The sequence below is a fragment of the Lipophrys pholis genome (genome assembly GCF_963383615.2).
Source record: "Lipophrys pholis genome assembly, chromosome: 1".
NCBI classification, from domain to species: Eukaryota; Metazoa; Chordata; class Actinopteri; order Blenniiformes; family Blenniidae; genus Lipophrys; species Lipophrys pholis.
The window spans coordinates 43,969,722-43,992,710 of record NC_137635.1 but is presented as its reverse complement, the minus strand read 5'-3'; the positions used below and the strand labels follow the sequence as shown (position 1 = coordinate 43,992,710).

General features: G+C 40.3%; 4 protein-coding genes across 8 annotated transcripts in view; 1 reads left to right on the top strand and 3 right to left on the bottom strand.

Annotated features, from left to right (window-relative positions):
• Positions 1-3,886, bottom strand: part of LOC308107895 (guanine nucleotide-binding protein G(olf) subunit alpha) — a 44,102-nt gene extending 40,216 nt beyond the window's left edge. The window contains exon 1 of the mRNA XM_080460480.1: positions 3,135-3,886. Coding sequence (XP_080316606.1) covers positions 3,135-3,648 — 514 coding nt within the window. The 5' untranslated portion in view covers positions 3,649-3,886. The remainder of the gene's footprint in view (positions 1-3,134) is intronic.
• Positions 3,887-6,270: 2,384 nt separating this feature from the next.
• LOC308115567 (serine/threonine-protein kinase MAK-like) lies at positions 6,271-14,002 on the top strand. 3 transcript variants are annotated; one of them, XM_080473129.1, is made up of 15 exons: positions 6,271-6,634; positions 7,840-7,894; positions 8,316-8,437; positions 9,998-10,080; positions 10,301-10,433; positions 10,847-11,018; positions 11,175-11,342; positions 11,910-12,209; positions 12,292-12,473; positions 12,562-12,686; positions 12,906-13,016; positions 13,168-13,242; positions 13,326-13,439; positions 13,538-13,609; positions 13,710-14,002. In XM_080473129.1, exons 1-15 carry the CDS (start codon positions 6,480-6,482, stop codon positions 13,841-13,843), a joined length of 2,001 nt encoding a protein of 666 aa, XP_080329255.1. In that variant the 5' UTR covers positions 6,271-6,479; the 3' UTR covers positions 13,844-14,002. The 3 variants fall into 3 exon arrangements, with proteins under 3 accessions (XP_080329255.1, XP_080329256.1, XP_080329257.1); XM_080473130.1 differs by having other exon boundaries at positions 6,273-6,634; positions 7,840-7,888; XM_080473131.1 differs by having other exon boundaries at positions 6,368-6,671.
• A 1,196-nt stretch (positions 14,003-15,198) lies between these two features.
• Positions 15,199-17,272, bottom strand: LOC308121564 (transmembrane protein 14C-like). Of its 3 annotated transcripts, none has more exons than XM_080482852.1 (5): positions 17,215-17,272; positions 17,007-17,127; positions 16,097-16,198; positions 15,923-16,010; positions 15,199-15,833 (listed from the first exon to the last, which is right to left on the bottom strand). In XM_080482852.1, the coding sequence occupies exons 2-5, from the start codon at positions 17,074-17,076 to the stop codon at positions 15,773-15,775; spliced, it is 321 nt and encodes a 106-aa protein (XP_080338978.1). In that variant the 5' UTR covers positions 17,077-17,127; positions 17,215-17,272; the 3' UTR covers positions 15,199-15,772. The 3 variants fall into 3 exon arrangements, with proteins under 3 accessions (XP_080338978.1, XP_080338980.1, XP_080338979.1); XM_080482854.1 differs by having other exon boundaries at positions 15,609-15,833; positions 17,007-17,092; positions 17,215-17,267; XM_080482853.1 differs by having other exon boundaries at positions 15,609-15,833; positions 17,007-17,124; positions 17,215-17,261.
• An 867-nt stretch (positions 17,273-18,139) lies between these two features.
• Positions 18,140-22,520, bottom strand: pak1ip1 (PAK1 interacting protein 1). The gene is made up of 10 exons (XM_080477029.1): positions 22,204-22,520; positions 21,521-21,683; positions 21,274-21,394; positions 21,110-21,184; positions 20,972-21,024; positions 20,741-20,886; positions 19,646-19,743; positions 19,455-19,554; positions 18,440-18,572; positions 18,140-18,282 (listed from the first exon to the last, which is right to left on the bottom strand). The coding sequence occupies exons 1-10, from the start codon at positions 22,276-22,278 to the stop codon at positions 18,173-18,175; spliced, it is 1,074 nt and encodes a 357-aa protein (XP_080333155.1). The 5' UTR covers positions 22,279-22,520; the 3' UTR covers positions 18,140-18,172.
• Positions 22,521-22,989: the final 469 nt, after the last annotated feature.

Genomic DNA, 22,989 nt, shown 5'->3' with positions numbered 1-22,989 from the left:
AGTTAAAAAATGCGAAGACACTGGAACAGACCAGGATGTCACGGTCAATCTATTAGGTCTCGAGATCACACGTCGAAATCAAAAAGCTCCCAGTCATACCAGCCAGTGAGGTTCAGGTCATGAAATATGAATGAAACTCTGGGCTGCACAGTCGTGTAATGGTTCACTTCGTCCCATGAATCCCCCTGGTTCGAGTCTGGAGCGGGCTTCTTTCTAGGTGGAGTTTGCATGTTCTCCTCCCGCGTGCATGGGGTTGTTGTTTTTTTCTCTCCTACAGTCCAAAAATATCAATTTAAAGATATGTGGTGTCTCTAAAGTGCTGTGAATGCCTGCCTGTGTTTGATGAATAGACGACCTGTCCAGGATGTACCAGAGTCTGCTGACCTAAGTTAGATAAAGCGGTATAGAAGACGTGCATAAACTCTACCGTTTGAGCTCTTTTGAGCCGTAGAGAAACAGGAGAGACACATGGGAAGTTGTTTGTTGAAAACTCTCAAGTGTAAATCAAATTAGCAGGAGATATATTTAAGTTAAATTAGGCACAAGCGCCATAATCCAGCAGCACAAGCTCTGCAGTCGCCTCCATACGCAATGTACCCCAATGTATTTTAATCTAGCGTACTATACTCAGCTCGTCTCTGAACGCAAAAGCACCTTAACAGGAAAAAAAAGGTTGGATAATTATAATACAGTGTCGCTCTGCAGTGTGGTATTACAGCAGTACTGCACTCTGATACACTGACTATTTCGAGCATTCCTCTGTTTAACAGCGAGTTAAAGGACATTTTACTGACACTCCTGGTCAGCTATCACACCGAAACGGCAAATCGTTGGCAAACACTTTATTTGTGCTACACTGTACTGAATCCTGCAACCTTTCCAGAGCCTAAAAAAATAAAAATAAAAAATGAAATCAGCCTTCACTCGATGCTACAGCGCCGGTTTTCAGAGAAAACATGGCAATGTTGTGTCTTTACATACGACTGCGTACGAGCTCAAAATACAAGGTGCGTATACTCACTGACTATACAGGTTTCGCTATATCGCACTGGTTTGACTTGCTAATACCAGAAATCACACTAACTCTCAACTACTTAACTACTGTGTTACGATAGATTATATACAAATTTCCAGGGCCCTTAAAACACTCTCTAACCGTCGATCTTTATACTTGAGATCCTATCAAAATGTACTTTTTATTACACTCTAAAACATTTTACTATACTTACACCATAAACCACTATACTATCCTCTACAGTGAAAAACACACACACACACACACACATAAAGGACACCTTATAGTCAAACAGTAGTCTGTAGTACAGCACACAACAGGGTAGTAAGGTTACTGTACACACACTACCACACTGTGAGGATTCACTGCTGAAAGAAATGACTGTAAATGTGCACCAGTCTCCCAAAGGTCTGTTTACCGGTTGTCTCCGGACAAGTAATTGCCCGACAGCATGACAAATGATCTTTATCAATTCACTAAACTGCACTCATTTACTGTAAGCCTATTTCCAGTGAGGCCGCGTGTATTTGGCCGCCCCCTGTTCTACAGGGGTCACCGTCGTAAGTCACTGTGACTTGACTTGACTAGTTTTTAACAGCGGATGGCCTTCCTGCAATTTGCCGGGATTCGAACCCGGTCCAGACGAGGCTGAGCTTGTTTTCAACCAACACTGTATGTCAATGCTCAACTCCCATCAGTGGAAGGAAAACAAATTACATACACTCACATTCATCATTAGCAGGAAGCAATGTTGTTGACTTGTAATTTTAGCAGTGGCTTCTAAATACGTGAATCTACTTTTAAAGTTGTAAGTCACGACCAAATACGCCACCCATTTCCAAACCTGTGATCTGTGTATTTGCCGCAAACATGTTTTTCTAAAAGAAAATCCCTGCTCTTTATCGACACGTGTTTAAAGACAAAATCACAAAGAATAATTTTATAAACGGTTTGTCTCGGAATTAAAGGTACATTTTTCCATAAATGAATCCACAAAGTGAAACTTGATCGTATTTTAGATTTCTTTGACACGTAAGCAGAAATATTTTGGGTTTTTATTCTAACTATTTTTATGTCATAATTCATCAAAATCAAAATTATAGTATTTCCAAATAATACAAAACTTAAGAATGCAGATGTTATGATGATTGAATAGAATAAAATAGAAAATGTCCAGTGCTGCTCCACATGGAATAGAATATTGACAGACAGACAGACAGATAGACAGATAGATAGATAGATAGATAGATAGATAGATAGATAGATAGATAGACAGATAGATAGATAGATAGATAGATAGATAGATAGATAGATAGATAGATAGATAGATAGATAGATAGATAGATAGATAGATAGATAGATACTACTTCATTCATAATTATATAATGATAGAATAAATTATATAATAATAGAATAGTAATTCAATAGAATATTACATAAGTAAGTGTTTGTGTGTATAAGGCTTATAGCAGGGAATAAGTGCAATAAAATGTATACATGGAGAATGGATTGACAGCAAAAACTGTAAACAAAAAACAACAACACTTCACTGTGTATATATTATATGATTGTATTATTGTATTATTCTCTGTGAAGTTGATCATCAAACCTACAATTAAATATAGAATTATGGAAGCCTTTTAGTTTATATGTTATGACTGTGGAGACTATTCATGTTTTTTTCTGTAATTGACGAGCTGCATGTGAAGTTTGCAGAAACTATCCACCTGAACATCTTTATGTAACAAGCCTGAAATCAGAACTACACTGTTGTTTTAATGTCAGTTACTCCTCTATATATTGGAGAAGGCTCTGGTGAACGCACTCTTATTATAATGGGTGTCCTGAACGCCCGGTGCTCTGAGATTACACAGGTACAGGAGGTAACCTGGTGCAGTTAGGAGGTTTTGCATTAAGCTTTTGTGAAACCCTATAAACGTGAGAGGACATCAGGCTCCATCATGTGTCAGAGCAGGGTGAGTTTCTGTCCTCACAGCCCAGCAGCAGATGTGGCAGGAGGCCTCTCCAGTCGCCACAGCGGTGACATAATTTGAGGGTTTGTTGTTTGTTTGTTTTTTTGGTTTCTAATAATAAATGGCCAGAGAGGGACTGGACCTACCGAGCAGCAGCAGCCGATGCGTCTGTTTGTACTCCCGCTTCAGCTCCTTCAGCGCCCTGTCAATGTTCTTGCTGACTTTCTTCGCCTCCTTCTCGGCCTCCTTCTCCTCCACCAGCAATTTGTCCCAGTTTTTCTGCTTCTGGGTGCTTGTCTTTTGCAGCAGCTGCAGGCGACGGCCGCGGTCCTTCCCGGTCCCCTTCCCGCCGCCGCCGCCTCCTCCTCCTCCGCCTCCGTTCTGTATGAGCACACCGTCGGTACCGGTGTCCGCACGGCGGTGCTCCCCGGCCGGGAGCCTGGCAGGTTCCCCGGGGCGCACCAGGCCGCCGCCGCCGCCGCCACCGCCGCCGCGGAGCGACGAAGTCTCCCCGCATCCTCCCGTGTCCTCCTGGCGGGCTCCCCCGGCGCGGCTCGGCACGGCGGCGTCCGGAGGCTGGTCCGAGTCCGAGGTAGCGTTGGAGATAGAGCCGCTCAGGTCCCCGAAGAGCCGGGGACGCAAACTGTAGCACAGCCCCATGTTGAAACCAATATTTGTCCGTGAATGTGATTTCTCATAAATTAAAACATCCAAAATAATAACAAAAAAATAAAATAAAAATGCTCGCGCTCGCGCCGGCAGTCCTCTAACGAGCCATCGTCACATCGGAGCTCCGGCGGTGCGCTTCACGTCCAAATCCGAGCCGAAAATGTGAATGAATTATGCTCCGACATTTGCTATATGTCATCTTGCATTTTCCCCAGTCAGCCTTCGCTTCGTAGTTGGAGGATCACCTGATCCTTTAGTGGACACTGCGGGTCCACCTTACCGTAAGTCACCGAAAGCGGCGCCCCGGCGGGGAGAGGCGGCCATCCGCGGAGTAGCGCGCGCTCAATCCGCCCGCACGCCTGTTAGGTGCAATACACTGTGCGTCACATTACTACAGTATGGCCATTTCGAGGATGCTGCTCATGATTTTCATTCCTCACATTTCATGCCTGCATGTCTAAAGCAGGAGGTGTCTGCTCCTCTGGAGACAGCCAGCCGGATTACTATTTTTAGACCAACGCAACAAAGCTTTCGCTTCTTCAATTATTCCCAATAAACGTTTTTCAAAAGGGGGCCACAAGCACGATTAAAACAAAATAAACATGTTATTCGATGTGTAAATACATCCTTTTCGGTTCAAAAAATAAAAATAAAAAAAGTTCCGAAACTCAGATGTAAATTTTTAACCATTGTCACACAGATTACATTTTATACTTTATACTATTATTTCTATGTTTATTTGTGAAAAAGTCATAATCTGATCTCTGTAAAGATATGTATCTCCAGTCATCTCGTCCTTGACTATAGATCTCAGTGCAAATGTAATCAAATGTATTAAATTGTACATTTCAATCATATCATATTTCCCCTTGATAACAATATATGTTCTCGTGTTGTGAATTTAAGCAGCAAAATGTGTCCCTTTTCTGGCTGTGGGTTCATTTGAACTGAATATTTACTAAACAGGGACTTCTGTGACATGTAACGTAAATCTGATGTTTAGGGGCCACAGTTGCAACACAATGCAGGGACACAAGTTTACCACTAGATGGAGCTAGAGGTACAATGACTGGAGATGAGAACCCACGTCATGCATAGTGTATATACAGTATGTACACTATTGACTGCGTTGATCAATGGATGAAATTAATGCATATTTGTAACTCAGTTAAGTTTTTCTTTCCCTATGATGCTGCTAATAAAACTGATCTGCAAGAAACCAACAAGAGTCTGAAAGGGGGAAGGGCTAGGAAAACAAAAACATGTTCCATATTATACTTATTTTTCTCAATGCTTCCTAGTTTCAATTACTGTCACAAAATAATTAGAATTTTGAATGTAGATTTTGACATAAATGTAATTGGTCATTTATTGGTGTTATTTATCGTGGCAGCAATTTGTAATAAACTACTAGCTGATATTCATCATAGCAAAATTCACATAATGCAAACTTGCAAGACTTTCGGGTAGTATAATATCTGTGAAGAAAGAGAGAAAGTTGCTTATCCATCTGTGTGTGTTTGAAGATATCCTTCTGTAATCTCATTATGTCAACAATCACATACCTGTCCAATTGGCTGCATTATGGCTCGTTCTTTCCTTGCCATTTTTCACTTCTTCACGCAGCTCGTCGTTGAGATTTTTCAAACATGTGGCTGCAACTCCCATCACATCTGTCGCTAGTTTTTGTCTGTTAATTGTGGGAGCACCACAAATATACTGTAAAACACAAGCAAAGACAATCAGTGAGACCTGCTCAGTTTTATTTTTACAGTACCTTAGCAAATGTTATTGTGGTCTTCAATCTCCCTCTGATTTCATTTACACCCAAAATTACATGGTTCTCCTGGAAATACTTATGACTCATAAAATGTATTTAACCACAACTTACATTCAAAATCTGGAGCACTTCATGATGGATTTTCCCCTCTTCGGTTTCCATTTCTGGATGCTGTGGACGCTAACGACAGGTTTTTCATTTTTTTTTTTTAAGTGTTGTCACTATAATCTGCAGCAAATATTTTCAATAATATATTGTCATTTTTTCACAGAAAATCGGCAACACACCAATACTAATTACACACAGATTTTATCTTTTTTTTGTCCTACACCATCAACACATTGATTATAGAAAAAAAAAACTAAACATGCAGTACAAGGTAACAAGTTCAAAAAACAATTGATTGTTAAAATGTCAAGTACATAACAAAGTTTTCTGTATCTGTAAAAAAAAAATTTAATTGATGGATATCTGTACAAATATTTAACAACTGAAATACACATATGTTACCTTTGCCAACAGAAGTTCTGCGACCAACAAGGAGTGCGTACTCCAGCTCACAGCAAAATGTGGGTTAAGTGGATATGAAGGAAAAGCTTGGCGAGACAGTGTCAGAGTGAAAAGGGGATTAATAACAAGAGAGGATGAGTGCGAATCATCACTCAGTGGGTTTGATGGCTTCTTCTCCATCACTTTTCTTTCGTTAATTCATCTTCTACCAATTCTGGTGTTGAGTGTTTCTGTGAGTCTTGTCGTAGCCCAGCGTCCTGATCACCTGACAACAGTAATCCACTTCCACTTGAGGATCACCATTCCTCTGCGGTCACAAAGCCGTAGATTAGGATAGGCGACCCACAGTGCACGCGCTCACTTTTCCACTCTTCATTGCCAGGTGAACCTTTTACCCCGCACATTAAAAGATGAGCGGACGGTTCGTTTCGGTGTTAATGCAGTGAACGCCTTTGAGTGGGATCACAGCAGCACAGTGGGTGATGACCTGTGGAAGGGTGCCACTCCGCTTTCAGTGACTGACTCCTGGACTATGTGGGACACTCATGGTTCCTCTCTGAGGGAGAAGCAGGGATCCATGTGGACGATGAACCGCTACACCACTTTCAAGCAGCTGGGGGACGGCACCTATGGCAGCGTCCTGCTGGGCAGGAGCAATGAGACCGGGGAGCTGGTGGCCATAAAGAGGTGAACATGGGCGAGCTGTGTTGTTTGTCTCAGAGCAGTAAGTAGATTAAACCCCGACAAGCTGCAGAGAACCGGGCTGAACACGTCTCTCATGGTTAATATAAACAATAGGAAATAATGACCTCTAAAAGCCTTTTTAAATGATGTGTTTACTGTTAATACTGCTCCTATTAATCCCCTATACCAAAATGTAATTATGAGCTATGAAGGAAATTGCGTTTTGGTTGGAAATAGTGATGATGTGTCTCAAAACCTTACTGTGTAAAGTTACTGCAAATTTCTGCTACTGATATCACAATCAAAGTATACAACACTGCTTATGAAGCAAAAGTGGCATAAGTACATTCTTTGATATATATTCTTTGACGAGAAGTAGCAGCCTTAACAATATAGAAAAAAATTGATTTAAAAAAACAAATAGTAAAAGTGCATCGAGATCGCCATATTTAAAAACAAAAATAAAAGTTTCTATCAGATAACACTGATGACATGAAATGTTTGTTTTACCTTTTATGTCTGTGTACAAGGTTGAGACTTAAAAGTCGCGGTTAGCCCTTTCTTTTCTTTTCTTTTTTTAAACAAAGTACACTCAAACATTTCTTTTAATGTTTGGATTCTGAACAATGAGGCTGGACAGAAGACATAAAAGAAAACACCGAAGAGCGGTCACCTCAGTATTTCATTCTCCACTTTGAAGCAATCGGAAGGCATCAAAACAAAAATGTGAAGTTGCAACAGGTTCAGGACGATGGCTAAGTAAGACTATAGATTTAAATCAGATTTGTATCATATCACTGAATATTATGATATTATTCTGCCATGCAGAATAAATAGCCTGGTTTTAAAGGATAAAGCTGGCTTTAGCTTCCAAGGATGAAAGTTTCATTGTAGTTGCAGAAGAGTTAAATTTAAGTGGTGGTCTTTCCTGTGGGCACGATTTGTTTTCATTGACTCTAATCATGCTCAGGCACACAGTAAAATACCATATTAGTATATACAGGTTAAGCAAATGTGTAGGGATTCATCAGCACCAAGTTGAAAATGTTGACAAATGCAGAACAGAAACAACGGTTCAACAGCCTAAAGTACTGAAATGTAATGATCCAATAAAACTATGTGCTTGATGTGTCATTGATCAATAGTAGTCGAGATAGACTTTAACACATAAGAGCCATGCTAATGGGATTTTTGTTTTTTCTTAACAGGATGAAGAGAAAGTTCTATTCTTGGGAAGAGTGCTTGAATCTAAGAGAGGTGAAGGTAGGGATGCATCTTCAAGGTCTTCAAAAGTAGAAGTAAAATACCTCAAAATAAGCACTGTGGCTAAAACAATTTAATCAGACATGCATATGATCTCTGACTCTTATCCAGTCTTTTTTGTTCTGGTGAGGAAAATGTCTTTTCTGTGGTTGTCTGTGATTGTGTTCTAACGCAACAAACAAGCTACTGCCTATGTAGCTTCTCAGTGTACTTAAATAAGACGCAAACAAATACAGAATAAAAATGTTTTTTTTTTAATTATTTCGGCAGCTGAAAGTCTTCTCTGCATAAAATGTATTTCCACATGAGCATTTTGGAGCTGATTCAAAGAGCCAATTCGATCGCTATGTCAGTTACATAGCGCAGTGCAGATTGTTTGAGACTCTGCCGTCTGTGTTTCTCATGTCCTCCGTGTCACCAGTCACTGAAGAAGCTTAACCATGTCAACGTGGTGAAGCTGAAAGAAGTTGTCCGAGAAAATGACTACCTCTTCTTTGTCTTTGAGTACATGAAAGAAAATCTCTATCAGCTCATGAAAGAAAGGTAAGATTGTCACAACTATTGAGAGTTCAAAATCTAAATAGGCCAAAGGAAAAATTCCTCCAGACCTACTGACCTATTTAATTGTACGTTCATATGTGTCTGTGATGTTGTATATTGGATTTCATGCCACAGGCTTCATAAGGTCAGGACTGCATTCAGGAAAGTTTCCCACATTTGCTCATATTTCCCACTCGACTGTGGAGAAGAGCTCCCGTGTTTTCAAGCAGGAAATGACACCTGATGACCCTGATCTGTTTCTGGAATTATCACGATATCAGTCACTTATTTTACATGGAAGCAACAGCACACGGTCCATCCATTCATCTATTACACTGCTTCAGAGTCAAAGATGTCATTGTTATTCTCTGCTTTAATTCTACTTTAGGTTTTCTTGAATTTCGAAATGTGATAAATATTTGGTTCAGCTTGATTCATTGGGTTTTGGTCAAGAGCAGTGGCGTCCAACTCAGTTCAGCTCAGCCCAATTTCATCTTGAATGGGCCGGACGGACTGGTGAAATAGTGCCATAATAACCTTTTTTTTCTTTTTATCAAAACCAAAGAAAAAAAACAGAAACTTCCTCAATCTCAACATAAATCCAATTTGAATGATACATCATCTTCGTACAAAATACTGTGAAATGTTCAAAAATAATCTCCGGCAATGAAAACACTTTGCAGTGGCTTTGAGTCTAACGCGAGTTTGGGTTTCAGTGTTGAGCTCAATATTCTTTTTTAAAAAATGTTGAAACGTCGGTGTTTGGGCCAAATTGGACTGCAGGCCTTATGTTTTACACCTCTGGTCTAGAGGCTCATGTGTGTGAAAAAAAAACCCCAAAACAAACAAAAAGAAGTAAAAAGGGTTGAGAGGTTAAAATTTCCTGGACGGTCACGTCTCTGCTGATCTATCCTGGATTACAAACGTCTCCCATCAGGTAGCGATCGGCATCGGCAAAGACTTTCCTTTCCTTTTGCGCCCAGTTCCTCAGCTGCTCCGTGGTTCTCCCGCTGTACAGTGGAGAACATGAATGACCTGCAGCAGGTGGAGACGCTGACCAAGCACCTTACAAACAGACCACTACTCCCTTTCAGAGACACTGACATTGGACGTCTACGGATGAAGAGCAGCTCTATTTTAAATAACTTCTCCCGTTCTGGTCCTCAGTTGTTCACGCTGCCATTTCGAATGCCATACATACTATAAAAAAAACCTCCAATAACTATTGGTTTTAGCCAGAAGTAACTCACTGTCTCAGTGAACATGCGTAGATAATGATTAACTCATTATTTTCCGTGGTGGACAGTCGATTAAAAATTAAACTTCACAGGTTTTTTTTCACACAAATGACTCACTTCTCTTCACTGAGCAGAGGAGGTGTAAGCGGTACGAGAGCAAAGCTTAACTCAGTAAACTTCTCAGGCCACAAAAAAAAAAAAAAAATCAACTCTGTTTTTAGTGATTGTGGGTGTTGGTGTCATTCCCACTTTGATTGTTGCAGAGATGTTGTTTTTTGTATCCACCCTTTCTTTCTTTTGTCTTTTACCATTTTGCCGCTGCCAGGGAAGATAAGATGTTTTCTGAAAACGAGATAAGGAACATTCTGTTCCAAGTATTATCTGGCTTAGCATTTGTACATAAACATGGTAAGAGACTCCTCCCGTCTTTCCATTTTGCTCCTTTACATCACATCCAAGGCCTTGGCTTCACTGTGAATCCGTAGAGTTACTAATGAACCGTAACAGAGTCCTATTGTGGTGGTCCTGTTTTTAAAAGTTGTAGAATCCAAAAAGCAACCGAACAGTTTAGAAAATAATAAAGGTCAACCCACACAAGCATCTCTTCAGTGTCTTTTGTTTTCTTTAGGTTATTTCCATCGCGACATGAAACCGGAAAACCTGCTCTGCATGGGCCCGGAGCTTGTTAAGATTGCAGACTTTGGACTGGCGAGAGAAATCCGTTCTCAACCACCTTACACAGATTATGTGTCAACAAGATGGTGAGACTGAATTCCCCACAAACTCTGGTGATAAAAAAACCTATTTGCAAATCTGGGGTTGGATGTTGTTGTTTAGTTGTACAGATCACTCAGCGAACACCTGAAAAGGACTGTGGCATTAAATTGATGTTGACGGGTCAATCTGGTCAGGACAGAGAGAGGAAGGTAAACTGGCTAGACAGAGGATAATCCCTACTGAGATCATCAGAGCTCAATTACAGGGTATCCTCTATTTATACGACATGGGAGAATTAACTCATTACCTGAAACGCAAGCGCAAACCCTTCTGAAGAATATCAAGTCAAAACCACATTATGTGAATGTTTAAGAAGATTAGTATCATCAGGAAAGAGAGGTTTGTGAAAGAGTTGAAGCAACATTTTTCCGTGTTTCCACGTGGATCTTTATGTCAGGTACAGAGCTCCAGAGGTCCTGCTCAAGTCCAGCTCTTACAGTTCGCCGATTGACATCTGGGCGGTGGGCTGCATCATGGCGGAGCTGTACACGCTCAGGCCCCTGTTCCCAGGGAACAGCGAGGTGGACGAGATCTTCAAAATATGTCAGGTGCTGGGAACCCTGAAGAAGGTGAGGGGCCTCCACAATAACTGAGCAGTAGAAACTAAAAGTCTCTGAATGTCAGCGAGATGTCCTCTCTGCACGGCCTTTTAAAATCTCAAAGTAAAAATATATATGTATATTTTTTTACTGTTCAAACTAAAAACTCTAATCCCGACTCATCAGTCGGACTGGCCCGAGGGCATCAACCTGGCCACGTCGATGAACTTCCGCTTCCCCAAGTTTGCCCCGACAAGCCTCCGGGCCCTGATCCCCAACGCCAGCGACGAAGCAATCACGCTGATGAAATACATGCTTCAGTGGGACCCCTTGAAGAGGCCGAGTGCTGCTCAGGTACATTGAAAAACACAACGCATTGAGCACTGATTGTTTGTAAAAACCTCGATACTTTCAAATGACTTCAAGAACATCTGTTGTTGGCGTCTTCGCTCCACATGGGGATCAGTCGTCTGACATTGGCTGTTGATATAAAATCACACTTGAGGTTTGGTGGTGCTGTTGCAGTGCACATTTACTGACATAATTCATAGTGTGAGGCGAGAACAGCAAAGAATGGAAATACAGATACTTTAAAAGGAAAGGATTTGTCTAATTGGTCTTATGATGTGCTGTATGGTTTGAATTCCACCGTGGCTCCCTGAGCAAGACCCCAAAACTGCTCAGGTAGCATCAAGATGGACATTGAACACGCCAAATCAAACATGGAAATCTTGTCATCCAATGTGGGAACCCCTAAAGGGATCCGTTAAAACACACTGAAGTAATGGTGTTTGAGAATGAATAGCAGGAAACAGTCAACAGTGATTCCGAATTGTTCATGCAAAGTCAACAAAGCTTGTACATCCAGAAATGATCCAACTTTAGCTTTTTGTCTTTGCTTTGTGTTGACTGTCTTTCCAGGCACTGAGGTATCCATACTTCCACATAGGCCAGGCGCTTGGTAACCCTCTCAATCACATAGAACCGCACAAGGCTCAAGGAAAAGTGCTTGAAGAAGCCACCGAACCGAAGCCTCTGTCGCTGTGTAAAACAGACCTGGACTCCAGCCAGCCGCTCCATCGGCCTCTGCAGCAGACCACCGTTCCTCAGGAGAACACAGAGCCGGGCACACACCACCTGGAGTGTCCTAGCAGCCTGACAGAGGGCCAGCATGAGCCTCTCAGTCTGGTGAAGGACCGGAAGCCGGGCAGTTTTCAAGCCGTAGGTATCACTCCAGTTCCCTCATTTGTAAGTTCACATCACAACCTGTAAAAATCCTATTCAACCGCGTCTTCATAATCAGCGAGGAGCTGCCACAGGAGCGGAAAACTGGGCATCTGGGACTCGGACCGGACGCCGCCGATGGGGCCAGACGTCTTTTAAATCAGTTGACAGCTGGGGCGACGGTGACGACACCGATACTGGAGTTTCCATCTCCAAAAAACCCGCAATCACCTCTCTGAAGAAGACCGTGGCTGTGCCCAGGTATTACTTCCAAATGCAATTCCACGTAAGCAAGCATATCGGTGCTTTGCCAACATACAGTTATGTGTGATTTTTTTTATTTTTTAAGGCTTTCAGAGTCAAAGATCAACACTGGAGGAGCAAAGCTGTTGTGCAACGCTGGGCTGAACCGAGCGGACTCCAACACTTTGTCTGCTAAACAGCACTACCTCCGCCAGTCCAGATACGTGCCTGGTGAGAAGAACAATTGTTCCTGTGAACCAAATAGCTGAACCAATTCACGGGCCCTCATGAAAATACTGAGTTTCAAGGAAGGAGTTATTGGAGGACATTTTTGAGAACTGACAAATCAAGGATGAGAGCTGAAATAACTGAATGAAAATAAACTGACCACAAGAATCTACCCTCATTTATTTAAAGCGTCTGAACCATCGGCGTGCTTGACTTTTTCAGGCATGAATCCAAAAAGCAGCTCCTCAGTTGGAAACCAGGTGGCCGGCAGGAAGCTGTGCGGCAGTTCTGGTTTGACCCGGGGACCGGACCCAGGAAGTCTTCTTAGTAAAAGTGAGAGAAACTTGAGGACATTTTCCCGATTCATTACATTGTAGAGGAAAGACACTTCTTTTGCTCATCACTGATTTTTATTTTTTTTTTTAAAGCAGCAGAATCACCTGATATGCTCCAATTGATCTTAAAATATATTTTCCGGTTTTAGACGTTAACCTCCCGAAGCTAACAGATAAGCAGCCTCGAAAAGAAAAGCTCTCAGAGGAGGAGGACTTGTCCAGAGGTATCCCTGCAGAAACAGATTAGAACTTCTTGTCAAAGTACGAGTCAGTGACGCCTCTGATGGATCTTCTTTTTTTATTTTAGACCTTTTCTTAAGCCACTCCAGTATTAAGCCATTCATGCCAGCTTTCCAGAAGACTGAAACAGGTCCAGGGCTTCAGAGGACCACACTGGCCCCCATCGGAGGCCAATCAGCTGGTGCGTCTCCACCCAGACATCGTCCATCAGTTTGAGACTTTTATTCACTGAGACTGGACAGACTGCCTACAAACTTTTCTTTTTCCTCGATGTTTCAGTTGATCTGTCGTCCAAAATCAAACCATCCAAGAGCAAGACCACCTTAAACAAGCTGCTACCTTCAAATGACGGTATTAAATCTATTTGTAGAAATAATCAGCTTGTTATTTCAAAGCTTCATTTCATTTTCTTGAACAATTTTGTGTTTTTTTTCCCCCGTGTTGGTTTTAGATTTCGAAAGACGGAGGAATAGATCTTTAAACCCTCAGATTCCTGCAGGAAAACCCGCCGTCTCAAGGAGCTCAAACACCCAGCCGGTGCACGGCCGAGTCGACTGGACCGCCAAGTACGGAGGTCACCGATAGCGCCACAGTCGGAATGTGGACTTCTCATTCATCTAGAAATTAATTCATCATCATTCATCGATGAAGCCAATCTCCTAATCCCGTTGCAGTATGTCTCAGACACCGTACGTAATGTCACTGTTGTTTATGAAAAAATAAATTAGTTATTTTCCAAACAGCATATATGGGGAGCCTGTTTCTTTTATGTCTTAAATCATAATGGATCTTTCAAAGACTCTTTAATTACTGTGAAGCTTTGAATTAAAAGTCTTTATTCATTATGGACTAAAATGCAAAGTCCTAAATATTTTAGTGACTTTTTAGAGTGAAATACTTTGATTAACTTCAGTCATGATCTAATCTATCAAATACTGAATAATAATCAGGATGCTGCTCATTTAAAAGGCCGTTGTGTTTACATGTTGGTGGGTTGGGGAATTATTTTTTTCTCAAAATCTTTTTTAGTGAATTTTCTAAAAGTTTTTTGGGTTTGTTTGTTTTTTTCCTCAGGCAAATGGTAAACTGATAAGTGTGTACAAAGAGTTTCTAAATAAAGAGAAGACATTTGTCATGAAAAAAAGACAGCCATAACAACAGAAATAATAATCTGCCCGCCCACCGCTCTCTAAATCAAGGGCGTCAAACACGTTTCAGTTCAGGTCTCACAAACGGCACGACTTCATCTTGAGTGGGTCGGACCCATAAAGCAGTGCCTTGATCACCTTCAAATATAAAATTTCATGTTTTTCTTTGTTGTGCTACAAAGTATATAAAATGAAAATGTCTATATATTTTCACAAAATCCAAACAATTACTACAGAAAATAGCTACAATCGCAACAAAAATTCAATTTTAATGATACCTTCTGGAAGAAATTTCAGCGGATGGAAAAATTAATTCCCTCCACCTTCACGCATCTGGATAAATATAGTAAAGGTATGAGGCGAAAATCATCTTTATCAATGATGCCAACAAGTGTGGTTAGGATGACATAAACGTTTGGAGATAGGGACGCTGCCAGAGCAGATAAATACCTCGAGCATCTGCTTTTGCATTTGTGACCAGCTGTTAAGCCGAAGGATGTTTCTTTTAAATCAGTCTTGTAAAAATTGACTGAAATATTGATTGTGATGCATTATAAGTTATTGTGGCTAATTAGATTTCAGCTCATGGAGTCACATTGTTGCTCTAAGAGCCATCAAGTAATATATTCATGCATAATATAATCATGCATTCTGTAATGTTACGGTTTTAATTTAGATACCATCGAATTTCTCACTTTTACTCTAGAAATACTGCAGTGATGCAATTTATCACTGAAATATTTCGTCGGAGATCAGCATCAGATTCATTGATCGGTGTTTTTTTTTTTTTTTGCACTTCCACTATTCTGTCAACCACAATAGACATTCAAAGTCAAATTGAACATTCAAAACAGAACAATCGACTAATATGTTCTGAACAACAACCTCAGAGGATGGAGTTGTACTTGATGTAAACTTACATATATATGTAGACTTTTGACAACAGTGTATAAATGCCTTGTCGAAGCTAAATGCTATGTTTTGTGACATGTTCTATCGCTTTCACTGTGAATTTTATTCTTAAAACGAGTCATTCCAACCCCCTCACAGGGCTTAAAACACCTCAGCTTACCACCGAAGCACCCAACACTTTGAAAGCCACAAACCAAAGCAGAAATAATCAATCTTCTCATCTAGAACATATGGCATCATACATTTGTAATAAGTAAATAAATAAATAAAACCTTCAGACAGCACACCTTAAGTTATCAGATTTAATGTCTTGACCATTCTCCTTTAAAAAAAAATTCCACATGACTTTATCTTTCCATATTTGTTATAGAAGATAGTGATGGAAAACGACAACAAGGAATGTTGTTTCATAATCAAATGTATCTACAGGCTGCAAGAGTCTGTTTGAATGTGTTTAAGTGTTACTGGATGACAACCTTGACCGACCCACGATGATCTTTAGCAGGAGAAGTAGACTGAAAAACAAATGAAGAGAATGTATCTTTACAATCGCTCCTAATTTACTAGGAAACGAGGAAATGAAATACAGATTGAGCAAACTGACCTTGCTATAGTTAGCATACCAGCTGGCATGAACTTGAACGATGTGAGGAACCTCAGTCCCATCACCACAGCCACGGTCCCGGCAGTACCTGGGTTTTCAAAACAACAGTTCTCGATAGAAAGTTCGGAAAGCTGCTATCGTACTGTCACCGGTAAACTCATTAAACCCGCCCACCTTGCAAAAGCCACGAATTCCTGGGATTCTGAGACGTCATATAAGACCCGACGGCAGCCGCCAGGCCGACCAGGAGCCCGACGACCATAGAGGTGACGCTGCCTGACAAGGAAACAAGGAAAAATAGGAGTCATTGGAAACTGATGCTCAAAATTCTCCAAAGTGCTTCATGAAGCAAGAGGGGGGGGGGGGGCACATGGAAATCTATGGCAATGCTGCTCCATATAAATATATAATTTAACACACAGCAGAACGTTACATGGTTTATATCTTCATCTCTCAAGTTCTTGTATTTTGTGACGGTTTAGGCCATTGGTGTCAAACGTACGGTCCGCGGGCCAGAACCGGCCAGAGAGTTCAATCAGACAGCAAGATGACATTTTCCAGCAGTGAGAAATTATGACATTAACTTCAATAATAGTTACTGGTGCCTTTTACTTGTAATATGTGGTGAATCGATTGCCGTGATCATGAATAATACACAGATGTAGAAATGGGTCTACATTTAACTTATTTTTATTTCATGTCTGATTAAATTCAAGCACATTATTGTTGAGTGTAGAGTGGAAGTGAGGTGGATGTTTTTATATCCTAATGAACTGCTAAATATCTCTTCGGGTATGAATAAGGTGCTATCTATCTATCTATCTATCTATGTATGTACAACTTGTTGAAGAATAGTTGTCACTCCTTTAGCAAGTGATGGAAATCCTGAAACAATAAAGAACAATCAATGTCAGACTTATTGTCCATTTTATATTCTATTCAAAAACACCAAACCAGATTAAATATTGGACATTAGTTCACCTCAGCTGTGATTCTTCAATCTCGTCACAAAAACCTTCTTTAGTTGATCTGGAAAGGTTTGATTCATTTGTAAGTTACAGATGACAATGTGTGGGGGGTTTACCTGCTTTGACATAACCCAGGACTCCTCCTGAGGACACCAGCACGGCGTAACCAAAGCCAATCCAGTCCATCACAACAAACTGCAACCTGCGGGAGGAAGACCAGAAATACGAGGAGCCCTGCTGTAGCAGAGTCACCGACACACACACATAAATACAAACCGTTTTCAAAGATGTGCTAAACGAAGATTTAAAAACCTTGCTTTTTACCTTACAAGTCGAACTCAATGTATTTCCTCCAAGTTTTCACCTACAGTGGGCGTGTACTAACACACGTCACATCCGGTGCTACTTCACGCGCTTTTTAGAAAGTATTTTATTCCCATTTTGACCAAAATGTTGTCTAAATTGAAACTTTTCAAAAATATTAGATCCACTACACATCAATTTAAAGGATCTAGGATATAAAAAATGTTAAATATTAAAATGAATTTGTACAAGGCTTAACAGTGATTGACCAATGCATAGAAATGGACTCGCCTTGACAAATACATGACATAGCAGAATTACAAGAGTAACTTCTTCTTGAGTTATCAATATAAACGGAGCACTTGTGGAATTTGTTAAAAATTTGACAAAGTGACTGTACATGAATCTTGCAATTGTGTCAATTGTTTGCTCGGTGTTGGAGTTTAAATATTATATCAGAAGTGCTCCTGTTTGACATTACGATTAGTGCATTATTGTTGCTTAAAAGAAAACTTTTTCTTCCCAGATAGGGGAAACCCTGTCATAAAAGGTTTTTGATACCAGCATCTGCAAAAATGTATTTCAATTGAATTGCATGCTAAATCCAGCTAATCTTGGAATACAATGCTTGCACATGCACACATCTAACTGGAACCTGTTTCATAGTGTAAAATGTCATATGCGTATGTGACACGTTTTTCAAATACATTTTTTGGGTTTCTAGTTTTCATCTTACCTTCTTTAAAAAAATAAATTAAAAAAAAGCAGTGAAAGAAGTTAAACGTTCATTTAGCAGCTGTGCTCTAAAGCCTCTGTTTAAAACAAAATGCTTCACAAACGTAAAAAGTTTTTCATTCCACTATCTGTAAGTGATCAGAAATCTGTGGCATCATCGCAGCAAACACAAACAACTAATTTGGCCATCAATGTAAAAAACAAAATCACAGTGCTTGAATAAAAACATTTTATTGTTCGTCTTTTATTTTTTCACATCCTTTTTCTTCTTTTTGGGTTTGCTTTCGTCTTCTAGAACAACTTCTTCTGCCATGATTCGGACTCTCTTCGCCCTCGAAAGTTCTTGCAGGAGTTCTGAGGACAGAAGACAGAACAGCTTTTAAACAACATCTCTGTTTTGAGCATCAAGTGGTGACATTTTCCATAACTTCACATTACTAAGTCCCCCCGCCTCTTTCTATAAGCCTGTTCAGCCAAAATGAAATAAGTGTCATTGTTTGCATGACTTCACCTGCAGAGGATGTTGCCTCAGATTTTTCAGCTTTCTCTGAGATCTGCGGCACTGATGAAGGTTTCCACACAGTCAGGCATGTCAGCCGAGCTTCTGTGTTCACTTCCCCTAACAGGGTGGGACACTCCATTTCCTGCAGGACGGACCAGCGAGACAAGATTATCACCAACGAGTACACATGTATACAAAACGTGGGGCTGGGACTTTAACGCTTTAATTTTTATCTTTACACTCCCAATAAGGCATGCTTCTCAGTGCACTTCAACAGATCAGAGAATAAACTCTCTTAATGGAAAATAACTGAGAGCAGTAGAAGGCTGACGGATGTGACGCCTCAAACGGATGTGTGTTGCCTGGCTCAGTGGATGGAAAGTTTCAGTTTTACAAACTGTGGGATGAAAACATGAAGATGATACACGCAATATTGGATATTATTCAAGACTTTGACATCAGTTAAATATGTAGCCGTGAACATGAGTGCCCAAGATAGCCCAAATGAAAAAATTGTCCCATAATATCCTTTTTTTTTTCTTCCCCGTGACGGCACAAAGTATACAAGATGACAATGTCGATACTTTCGTGTAAACCAAACAATTACGACAGAAAATGACTACAATCTCAACATGAAGCCATTTTTTATGAGAACTTCTGGTGCAGAATACAGTGAAATGTCAAGAAAACTTTATAACTTCTGCATTATGCAATTTTTTAAGAACGCATCCAGACAAGGTGACTCTGAGGCTAATGCTCGTTTACTCCCGATGATCTCAGGGTCTCAGTGTTGTGTCTGCTGCGCTTAAAATTATTCTTTCCCTGTTTTCTTTGAAATCTTTACCATTTTCTTCATGGTTCGGCCGGGTCGGAGCCGCTGGCAGGACGGTTTTGGCTCACGGGCCTTATGTTTGACACACCTGATTTATAGGAATCACTGCATCATTGCACATCTTCACATGCTTTTCTTAACTGGAGTAGTCTTTTAGCCAAAGATCAAGTAAATGAGGTGAAATTCACATGCCTCTTTGATATGGAGTTTCCACATTTTGATGAAGCCGTCATTTGAAGCGGTCACCACCATGCAGTAATCGTCCATCATCACACTATCAACAGCTTTTACTCTGAAACACAAACGTACAAAATGAATTTCCCATTCTGACGGCGCACGTGACCATAATGTGACACACACCGGGAGCACAAAATTCACTTCACCTGGTCTCATGAGCCTTGAACTCGCACTCCCATTTCATCTTCGCCACATCGCACAGCCTCACGTGTTCATCGTCTCCCACGATGGCCAAGATGGAGTTCTGAAAGACAAGTTACAAGCGACTCAGCAACATTAATGACCAGAAGAGACGGTTTTTTTTGAACACTTTCCACCAAATACAACTTATAAAGGAGCCACAAAACATGTTTAACTTTTAAAATGAGAATAACAGAGCTCATGGGGTTACATACTGTATCTTGCATTTATGATACTTTGTGACTAAAGTGATCATCAGGATGATGCGTTACATTTTCAGCCATTTCAGCTTTTCAGGATATTTTTTTAGCAGTTGTGCCTTTTTTGGCCATTTATTTATGGATTCAGCAGTTTCTAGGCAATTTTAGTTGTTTTTACCATTTTAAATATTTTAGCAATTTTAGGTGTTTGAGTTTTTGGCAATTTGAGCTGTTTTATATATTTATGTTCCATCTAGTCATTTGAACCATTTAAGCCGTTCCAGGTGCTTTTACTAGTTTTATTATTATTATATATTTTTTTTTTTTCTGGGGTGGGCTGTGTGTGTGTGTTTTTGCCCTTTTTTCTAGCCATTTGTAAAAGTTTTGACAGATTTTCTTTCACCTTTTCTCATGGTTTTATTTTATTTATTTCAGCCTCTAATTTTAAACTAATCAAGGTGGTGTTGAATTTTCTTTTTGTTATTAGCAAGTAAAGTCATTTCAACTTCTTGACTTTTATCAGCCGTTGTCAGCCAGGAGAAATGTGTCTGAAGTACATACAAAGGGAAAATGGAACAAAAAAAGATCATTGACATAAAATTCATAAGCTTCAGGGAGAAATTACAGACGGAGGATCAACATCGGAGGACATCTGTCCAGAGCAAAGACGGAAAATCCAATGAGTATCACAATCAAATGAAATAAACCGAAGCATGTGTTAGTTACTACCCTACATGGAATTGGTTCTTCAATTATTAACTGGATAAAGCGTCATAGAAGAAGAATGGGTGAGTAAAATGACAACCCAAGCAAATCAAGTGCACCCTCTCCCCTGTGCATCACGTTGTTCAGATAACTCACATTTAAGAACTTGACAGACGAGATCCTCTTGGGGTTTGTGATGGTTCCTGACACGGAGGCCGTCTCCAGGTCATAGACGTTCACTGTGTCGTTCAACACCACCACGTATTTATCTCCATCTGGAGACCATCTGACAATATGTGCATCTGTGACAACAAATGAATGAATGAAAAATCATTTTTTTGTTCCATTGATACGATTCTTTATATCTCAAGAGAAGGGGGGACTCACTCTGTTTTATGTTTTTGATGAAAGCAGATCTTCCTGTAATGAGGTTCCACGTCCTGAAAGGACGGACAAAAACAAAAATCTGTATTATTTTTCTAATTGAAATCAGACCAACTTCACGGGATCTTTTGAAAATCATACCGGAGAGTTTTATCAGTCCCAACTGAAAGAGCAAGTTTCCCAGAAGGATGAACGGACAGCGACGTGACATGGCCTCTAAAGGGAAATGAAGACAATTGAACAGTTGACACATTATGTGAAACTATTTAACGTGAAACTACAGGATTTTTCTTCAGTGTGCTTACTTGTGAGCTTTGAACGATTTGAGACACTCCCACTTCTTTTTGCTCCAAACACACAGGAGTCCATCTTCTCCTCCACTCAGCAAGTGAGATGAGCCATAAAACTCAAGGCAAGAGATGCTGCCTGGAAAACAAAGCGTGCTTGAAAGTTATTTATCCTCTATTTTATAAATCACAATAGAAACTTAGACATATGAGAGCGGCATCCCACTTTACACATACATAGATGTCATGAAACAAATTTCCTCACCGTCATGGTGCAGTAGAACTCCGTGCTCGGTCCTCTTCTTCATGTCGTACAGCTGAATCGTCTCATCTTTGCTCCCTGTAACGATAAACCTCTCACTGGCAGCAATCGCTGATATGGAGGCCGTATGAGCGTGATGTGTGAAGTCCGGCTTGGCTGTCCACTCCTGCACAGAAGATAAAGAAAATCTGGGTTTCTGCAGGTTTTGATTTCATACGTTTCAAATTCACTATGAATGTAGTGATAGAATTTCACCTCTCAACTTGCAGGAAAAAGGGGTAAGGGTTAGAGCATTATCAGCTGTGGTAACACATAATAACAAATAGCAGAAAGAAAACTTATAATTACAAATCAGATTCAGCCTAAAGCGATTCATTGCTTATCCAACTCCACATCTCGCAGCATCTGGATGATATTAAGGACAAAAGTGCAAACTAAACTAGTTTAACAATTAATTTAGTATTGAATCACTTGCTATTTTGAACATTAGCCTAAAACAAGCGATACTTAATGGGTGGTGCATTAGAGTGTATGTTTATTTAACTGTGCAGTGGCTTTGTATTTGTGTGTACTTGTGTTTGATGAATACTGATCATATTTCAGACCACTACAAATGTCTGAACGCTGACACACATAGAGGAAACACTGGCATTTAGACACGACTACAACGCCACACTCCAACTTACCTTTTCCCCGGTTTCCACCCGGTACCCGAAGGTGATCTGCTCGTAGCTGCCAGCCAGCAGCTCCAGCACCGCCATGCTGCCGAGGCCTCAGCTCACCGGACAACCGGTCCGCTTCAAACTTCAGATCTTCCTTTAATTCCTCGAAGACACGAGTGATTTGCTTTCAGAGCAAACTGCTGACTGTCCAAGCACACACCGGCATGTGAAACACCGTGAAACCAGAGCTGTGAGATGTGTATTTAAAACACAAATTAGGAGGCAAAGCGTGCTAAACAGAAAACAACATGTGCACCCACTGCGCATGTGCACAAACTACTTCCTGCTATCTGACGCATGTTGAATAAAATGATCAAACAGGTTTGGATGTGAATCAAACTCAATTTATTCCGAGATCAAATTAAACACGACCCCTATCCATATATTGACCACACACCATGCGCATTACAGAAACTGCCAAAGACTGACTGAAATGCTGAGTAAATGAGCAGATTTTACACATTAAAGAAAAGTCTGATAAATTCACAAAAAAAAAAGTTTTTAACTACTCAAACAATTCTAATCAATTGACAGCAGTTAAACGCACTGCAGTTTTAATTTAATGTTTATTTCCATCAATCAATTTATTTCTTTAATTCGTTTTTGGTTCGGACTCAAACCCACAAATTGTCACCATGAAGCAGGAGAGGAAACAACAACACAGTCTTAATCTTTACTTTAGAACAACCTTTACTTTACACCCAACTATGATTATTTATAAAACAATTGTAGTCCTGAGAAATCAAATAC

What these genes read in the sequence shown, in the direction of transcription:
- pak1ip1 (XM_080477029.1), bottom strand. Translation starts at nt 22,278, where the DNA reads ATGGCGGTGCTGGAGCTGCTGGCTGGCAGCTACGAGCAGATCACCTTC. An exon ending in AGTTCTACTGCACCATGACG is followed by an intron (nt 21,395 to 21,520) that starts GTGAGGAAATTT and finishes TTTGTTTTCCAG; the next exon opens with GCAGCATCTCTTGCCTTGAG. An exon ending in CGTCTGTCAAGTTCTTAAAT is followed by an intron (nt 19,744 to 20,740) that starts GTGAGTTATCTG and finishes CTTGTCTTTCAG; the next exon opens with AACTCCATCTTGGCCATCGT.
- LOC308121564 (XM_080482852.1), bottom strand. Translation starts at nt 17,076, where the DNA reads ATGGACTGGATTGGCTTTGGTTACGCCGTGCTGGTGTCCTCAGGAGGA. An exon ending in GAATTCGTGGCTTTTGCAAG is followed by an intron (nt 16,011 to 16,096) that starts GTGGGCGGGTTT and finishes TTGAAAACCCAG; the next exon opens with GTACTGCCGGGACCGTGGCT. An exon ending in GGTATGCTAACTATAGCAAG is followed by an intron (nt 15,834 to 15,922) that starts GTCAGTTTGCTC and finishes TTTGTTTTTCAG; the next exon opens with TCTACTTCTCCTGCTAAAGA.
- LOC308115567 (XM_080473129.1), top strand. Translation starts at nt 6,480, where the DNA reads ATGTGGGACACTCATGGTTCCTCTCTGAGGGAGAAGCAGGGATCCATG. An exon ending in TGCTGGGAACCCTGAAGAAG is followed by an intron (nt 11,019 to 11,174) that starts GTGAGGGGCCTC and finishes CCGACTCATCAG; the next exon opens with TCGGACTGGCCCGAGGGCAT. An exon ending in GGAGGAGGACTTGTCCAGAG is followed by an intron (nt 13,243 to 13,325) that starts GTATCCCTGCAG and finishes TTTTTATTTTAG; the next exon opens with ACCTTTTCTTAAGCCACTCC.